Source organism: Borostomias antarcticus, assembly GCF_949987555.1.
Source record: "Borostomias antarcticus genome assembly, chromosome: 11".
In the NCBI taxonomy this organism is placed as follows: Eukaryota; Metazoa; Chordata; class Actinopteri; order Stomiiformes; family Stomiidae; genus Borostomias; species Borostomias antarcticus.
In genome coordinates, this window is record NC_140244.1 from 20,908,075 (window position 1) to 20,915,728 (window position 7,654).

Below are 7,654 nucleotides of genomic sequence, written 5' to 3' on the forward strand. Positions count from 1 at the left end.
ACCCTCCATTGTCACAACTGGCAGTTGCTGATTGGCCGGCGGCAGAAATGTGCGGGAAGAGGCGTGGCTAAAACCGGGAGCTTTTAAGGTCTTACCAGGCTCCTCCCCCGGGTTCTGTTCTGACTGAGACCGGCAGATAAACAGCTCGCCTTGAAGTGTGCATGCACACAGGCACGCACACACACACTCCATCACAGGCATCACGTATTGCTTCAGGAAATTGGCGGCTGCATGGCAACGCGTATCGGGCTCCGCAGAGAGCGCCTGAGGTGGCGGCCCGGGGAAAAAGGCTGCTGACATCGCTCTCTATAAACAAAGCTGCTAATTAATACCGGCCTCTAACCGCAGAGGGACAGCTGACAGCAGGAGTGTGAATGAACGGCGCAGGTGAACGTCAGTTAGCTGCAGCCACCTGATAATCGCCTGCTCCCTTCATTCACACTCGTACTGTTGGCTGTCAGGGCTGGCTGTGTGTGTGTGGGGTTTGGGGGGGGGGGGGGACAGGTGCCTGCGTGCCTGGGCCTGCCAGGCAGAGCGGGTATCCTCCCAGGGTCTGGCCTACCTGCCCACGGCCCTACAGCTCCCTCTCACACCCCGGCGGCCGACAGCTCTCGTCTCTCCGCTCGCCGACGCCTCCACCTCTCTCCGCGCGCCAAGCGCCGGATCTGACCCCGACCGCTACTAAAAGGCTTTTCGGCGAGAGGGCTTTTCATTACATCTTTACGGCTAATCTAATGGTGGGCAGACAGTGCGTTGGCACATCTTTGTAAATTAGTCTTATGTAATGCTATTGGTATCGGGAAACGATGTTACTAATGCAAAATAACACAGTATAAAAGCTAAATTGACTTAATTTACTGACCCACACGCCAACCAGTAAAAACAAGCGGCTAGTGGGAGAGGCTGTGGAGACCCATTAGTGGCAGACCTCTTCGCTCTGGGAGTGTCGCTGACGTAGACACCAGACAGCTCTTTGAGGTGACCCACGTAGACACCAGACAGCTCTTTGAGATGACCCACGTAGACACCAGACAGCTCTGAGGTGACCCACGTGGACACCAGACAGCTCTTTGAGGTGACCCACGTAGACACCAGACAGCTCTTTGAGGTGACCCACGTAGACACCAGACAGCTCTTTGAGGTGACCCACGTAGACACCAGACAGCTCTGAGGTGACCCACGTAGACACCAGACAGCTCTGAGGTGACCCACGTGGACACCAGACAGCTCGCCATCGGTAAAACACCAATAACCTCTGAATGATGGACCGTTGGACCAGCGTGACGTGGAGTGGAGTATCTAAGTGGAGTATCTACTGTAAGTTGAGTATCTAAGTGGTGTATCTACTGTAAGTGGAGTATCTAAGTGGAGTATCTAGTCCCTTTGTAATCTCCGGGACTAAATTGTATTTGCGCTATGTTTTTGAAATATTTGGTCGACTCACTATGCTGAAAATGGGGCTTTTCATATTACGTTGCTGTCAACCTGCTGTCAAGTTACAGTATGTCCTGTGAAGCTCTAAAGCTTTAAAACCCTCTTTGTGTGTATAGTAGGGCTACTGAACTGATATTTTGAAAACACTCAGTAGATATGGGAATTCAATCCCAACTCGTTACAGTCAAACACAGTTTGGAGTCCTACCACAAAGGAGTAGAGTTGAGCAGAGCGGGTGGTGAGTTCGGGTTTGCACTCTCCCACACACAGCTGGACTGGGCCGGGCCTGCTGTCTGCGGGGGCCGCGTCCATCTCACACACGATCCTGGGGGAGACACACACACACACACACACACACACACACACACACACACACACACACACACACAAACACATTATCCTCTAACCAAAATGGCAAGTCGTGAACATACAGTAGCACTCCCAACTCTCGACTCACAAAGACGGTGCTGCCGGCGAGCCTTTTTGACGTCAGACGGCCCTCATCCATATTGAGCGGTGGGCGGAACGTTAGCGGCAGCAGAAAGTCATCAGGGTTCCTCTCCCTCTGCTCCATTGATTTCCTCTCTATTCTGAATGCAATCTTCCACCGGGCTCTTTGATGTTATCCAACGGCAATCCACCCCTTGTGACAGTGCTCGAAGGAGGGGTGACCCGCCCCTCACCCTCACCCGACCCCGCCCCTGCCACCCAACCGAACTACACAGCTGCTACTGCACCCTGGGTAGAGGGTGAAGGCTTGTAATTACCCCCCCACCAGCCAGCTAGCCAGCCAGCCGGTCAGCCAGCCAGCCAATCAGCCATCCAGCAAGCCAGCCAATCAGCCAGGCCTCCCCCCGCACGGCTCTAGCTCTGTCACTACCGTGCCGTGTCTGATGTAAATCACGCTGAGCAGCCCTGGTGGATCGATGGTGCTCTATCATACCGCGCGATCAGGTGTCAGCCGGCCCGGCAGGTGGCCAGATCAAATGACATAATAAAACCCAGACCGCCATCGATCCGCACAGGCCGAGAGTAATAAAGAACGCAAAGCAATCAGGGTCTGGGGGAGAGAGAGAGAGAGAGAGAGGGAGGGAGAGAGAGAGGGATAGAGAGGGAGAGAGAGAGAGAGAGAGAGAGAGAGAGGGATCGTGGGGGCCACATCATTGTTTCTTCAGGTACGATCACCTGAATCACAACTAATGACTTTCACAACTCTCCAGGATGAGAGGGACTCCAGCAGGATTTACTCACAGGGCCCCATGTTTCCCCCAGAGAGGGCCTCACGGTGGAGGAGCTCACCGGCCTCCTCTCCTCCACCAGGAAGCCTACTCCTACACTGCTTCCCAGACAGGCTCTATACTTCCCCTGACAGGGGCCTCACGGCGGAGCAGACGCACCTCTGGAGGCATCAGCATCTGGAGGTCTACTCCTACTGACTCCTACTGACTCCTACTGACTCCTACTGACTCCGACTGACTCCTACTGACTGTTACTGATTCCTACTGACTCCTACTGACTCCTACTGACTCCGACTGACTCCTACTGACTCCTACTGACTCCTACTGACTCCTACTGACTCCTACTGATTCCTACTGACTCCTACTGACTCCTACTGATTCTGACAGAGTCGGAGAACTAGATTAGTCTGTGCCCAAACCACAAACCAGACCGAGTGGAGTCAAACCTCCACGCCCTCTGCCCTGTCCTCCGCCCAGTCCTCCACCCCCTCTGCCCAGTCCTCCTCCCACTCCGCCCAGTCCTCCTCCCCCTCCTCCCAGTCCTCCACCTCCTCCGCCCAGTCCTCCTCCCAGTCCTCCTCCCCCTCCTCCCAGTCCTCCTCCCAGTCCTCCCAGTCCTCCACCTCCTCCTCCCCCTCCGCCCAGTCCTCCTCCCCCTCCTCCCAGTCCTCCTCCCAGTCCTCCACCTCCTCCTCCCCCTCCGCCCAGTCCTCCTCCCCCTCCGCCCAGTCCTCCGCCCAGTCCTCCTCCCCCTCCGCCCAGTCCTCCTCCCAGTCCTCCTCCCAGTCCTCCACCAGCTCAGCGCCGGCGCCCCAGCGCCCTGTCGTTACTTCACCTCTGACACCTGTTACATCTCCAAACACATTCATTCACGACGGCGGGCCGGTCAGATTAAACCGCTGTCAGATGGGCACGCCTCTGACAAATGGTCTCCTCCGGGCGGGGCATGTGCGGACACATCTAAATTCAGAAGCCAGGAACCAGGAACCACGACTTGCAGGGGTAGGGGGGCTGTACCTCAAGTTGAAAAACACTTTTTGTGTTGGATGTCAAAAGAGAAATGCTGGTAGCCACTAAATTATTATAGTGGATATAGTATGTGTGTGTGTGTGTGTGTGTGTGTGTGTGTGTGTGTGTGTGTGTGTGTGTGTGTGTGTGTGTGCGTGCGTGCTTGCGTAGACTGTAACTCTCTCCACTGCGGCGTTGAGGGTGTGTCGTGCTCAGCCTGTGCTGTGTGTTCAGTGCCAGGGCAGAAGGAGGACAGGATATTAAGGTTAAGGGCTCCGTGAAGAACCATCACTGACGCTGACAGCATTATGAGCACTGGCTTATCACGCTGCACTGTCATGCTGCTATCTCTCCCTCTCCATCTCTCTCTCCCTCTCTCTCTCCATCTCTCTCCCTCTCTCTCTATCTCTCTCTCTATCTATCTCTCTCTCTATCTCTCTCTCTCTCCCTCTCCATCTCTCTCTCTCTCCCTCTCTCTCTCCATCTCTCTCTCTCTCTCTCTCTCTCTATCTCTCTCCCTCTCTCTCTCTCTCTCTCTCTCCCTCTCTCTCTCCATCTCTCTCTCTCTCTCTCTCTCCATCTCTCTCTCTCTCTCTCTCTCTCTCTCTCTCTTCTCTCTCTCCCTCTCCATCTCTCTCTCTCTCTATCTCTCTCCCTCTCTCTCTATTTATCTCTCTCTCTCTCCCTCTCCATCTCTCTCTCTCTCTCTCTCTCTCTATCTATCTATCTCCCCCCCCCCCTCTCTCTCTCTCTTCCCTGCTGACTAAACTTCATTTTCTCGAGGCTGAGTAGAGGCATTCTCGACCCATGAACAATAGTTGTTGTTGTTGTTGTTGTTATTGTTGTTGTTGTTACAGTAGTGTGTGTGTGTGTCTGTCTATGTTTTACGATCAAATGTGCTTTTGAATGATCGAATGAGGCGGATGTTCAATCGGGCATGAATCATAAAGGAATGCATACATACACTCAATCTCTATGGAACTGGTCTCAACGCCAGACCCATGACAGTTCTTTCACTGGTACACTACTATCTCTCTATGGCTCTGGGACACTTAAAAATCCGTTTTTCAAATCCTGACAATTCACTGGTAGCTCATCATTGGTCTCTCATTCGTTGCTACGACCTGTAACTCTTTCAATTTTGACCCATCCAAACGCCCTCAGAACACCAGCTTGGGCGCTGAAGTGGCACAGACTCTATTATGTAACATGCAGAGCGCCATAGGCGATTTTACCCTCTGAGAGTAGGGGGGGCAACATTTTGACGTGAGAAAAAAAAAAAACAGTTCTGCCGTCCCGTCCCGTCTATTTACAAAGAATGCCAGTTGTGAACAGTATGCTAATAAGAAATCCGTATAACAATTCAATATGCACGCATCAACGCATCAAACTTCATCTAGACACCACAAGCATGTCAATATGACTTTATGACCGAGCACTAGGCCATACCCAACATCACTACATCAAACTGCAACTGCCTGCTGGTGCTAGCTCCGATAGCCTCTGGAGCACTTCTGCATTCGATTGCACCTGCTGCGGTGTCATTTCGAGTGGTAGCTTCTTCATTAGCATTGCCAGTTTTATTTTTCTTTATGAAGAAGTGGTCAATTGTTTTTATAGCTCTTTTCGCCATTATGAGCATGTTGTCTAGTTGTAGCTTGTTGAGCACTGAGCAGTACAGTCAGATCTCATTTTTTTGCAGTAAAAGATCAAACCGGAAATAGTTGAGGTCGACGGACGAGTTGTGCCGTTGGTGGATTATGAATATATATATTTTTTAAGGTAGCCTAGTTTAAGTAATGAATACACTTTTAAAATGAATGATGACCTAACACAAACTGGTACAAACCACAATTATGTATTTAATAATTGTGTTAATTAGTAAAAGAATTTGAGCAGAGTTGGGCTGGCCAATCAGGGGGGCACTTGCCCCCCCTGCCCCCCCTATAAAATCGCCCATGCAGAGCACAGCTATTCAATATAATATTCGAGTCTGGAGAATGACTTACTATGGAATGAATAGGCTACACTCGACTAGAGCAGGAAAGTGTTTAACTTTGCTGCAGAGTTTTAACACTTGAACTCTCTTTCTTCAATTGATAACCATCAAGGACAAGCCATAGTTGTGAAAGCAGGCCTTTGTGTGTGAATCTTGTGCTGTAGGAGGTTGGGCTTGGGTTTATGTTTTCTGTGTGTGTGTGTGTGTGTGTGTGTGTGTGTGTGATGGCCGACTTACTGCTCAGCGATGATGTAGCCCTCCGCCACGGGGTTGCAGCGCACGCCCGCCACGTTCACGTTGTCCACCATGTCGGCGAAGGCCAGGCCCAGGTTCATGCCGTGGATGGTGACGCGCGTGCCCCCCTCCGGAGGCCCCGCCACCGGGGTCACCTGCAGGGTGCAGAGGGTAAAGGTCAGGCGGAGAAGTCACTTTGCCTGTTCCGTGCCGCCTTCCACTAGGCACCTCCTGTAGAAGTGCTTTTATATGTTTTTAAATCCTAAATCCTAGATAGGATACTATAGTTTGCTGTAGTCATTAAATACTAGTTTTATTTTATTTTCATATGTAATATTTGTCATTAATCCTAGTTTTAATTATGATAAATTATTTTAGCCAGTTATTGCCCTTTATGTTTTATGTTTTTTTTTGTTTTACTGCACTCTGTGAAGCACCTTGAGATTTGTCCTGCATTTTAAAGTGTGCTATATAAATAAAATTCATTATTATTTATTATTATTTTGTTTGGTGGCTCAACCCAAATCCCCGCTCCGTTACCCGAGGAGCACTCTCTGACCAGAGCTGTAGAACCGGGCCTCGCTCTCTCTCTCTCTCTCTCTCTGTCTCTCTCTCTCTCTCTCTGTCTCTGAGCACGGATGTTCGCAGAGAGACGCGGCCGAGTTGGTCTGAGCGGCGATTAAAAGCACTTCCAACTTCTCTGCGGCCCCGAATGTCAGAGCGTTCGTGAGTCACCGCGCTCCGGCCCACTCTAATGGAACCTGGATTCGTACGGGCTTGCATAAAGATAATTTCATATGTCACCTCACGCTCACGCACGCACACACACACACACCCACACACACACACACCCAGACACAAAGAAACTCTCAAGCAGACCCTAACCGAACCAGGATGTACGATGCCTGCCAGTACGTGAATTATGTATCAATAAAAGCAATGAAGAGAAAGTCACTTAAACAGCAGACGGCCGGCTAGGCTACAGTTACATGCTGGATAGCCGCCTGGCCTAAACCCACTATTGTTGCCATGAACAATAAATCTAATGAGAGGCCATATTAGTGCTTAGTGCTGCCCACCTTCAAATAAAATACAATATGGCCGCCCCGCATGACCTTGGCACAGGGTGGCACTGCGCCGTCTGTGCTGCAGAAGCCCTGCAAGCCTCGGGCCTGGAGGCCGTCCAGAACCCCAGAGAGAGAGAGAGAGAGAGAGAGAGAGAGAGAGAGAGAGGGAGAGAGAGAGAGAGAGAGAGAGAGAGAGAGGGAGAGAGAGATAGAGAGAGAGAGAGAGGGAGAGAGAGAGAGAGAGACGTAGAGAAAGATGGGAATGGGAGGAGCTAGAGAGAGAGAGAGAGCGACGCAGATAAATATGGGAATGGGAGGAGCTAGAGAGAGAGAGAGAGAGAGAGAAGAGAGGAGTAGTAGTGTGTGTGTGTGTTGGGAGGGGTTAGGCAAGCACTGCCATCTGACCGTCATGGCCACACCGCCGCCTTCTACATGATCAATACGCCATTACTGCGCACGCAGGCGTGAGTAAGCCCGGCGCGAGCGGCCGGCATTTTAAGCCGCGCCCGTTCACTAAGCCGCAGCCGACCCTACCCCCGCGGAGGAACCTCCCTCACGCCCCCACCCCCCCCACTCCTTCCACCCGACCCCCCAGCAGTGCATTGTGGGAGCCCAGTGGGACGGTGCCATTGTAATCTAGATTTAGTGGACAATAATTGCTTTGGATGTAAAGT

At 51.6% G+C, this 7,654-nt stretch overlaps 1 protein-coding gene across 1 annotated transcript in view; it reads right to left on the minus strand.

The window, feature by feature from the left end:
* Positions 1 to 7,654, minus strand: part of plxna2 (plexin A2) — a gene marked incomplete at its 5' end in the record, with an annotated part of 69,977 nt that overhangs the window by 47,063 nt on the left and 15,260 nt on the right. The window contains 2 exons of the mRNA XM_084445652.1: positions 1,642 to 1,759; positions 5,917 to 6,068. Of these exons, the coding sequence (XP_084301778.1) occupies positions 1,642 to 1,759; positions 5,917 to 6,068 (270 nt within the window). The remainder of the gene's footprint in view (positions 1 to 1,641; positions 1,760 to 5,916; positions 6,069 to 7,654) is intronic.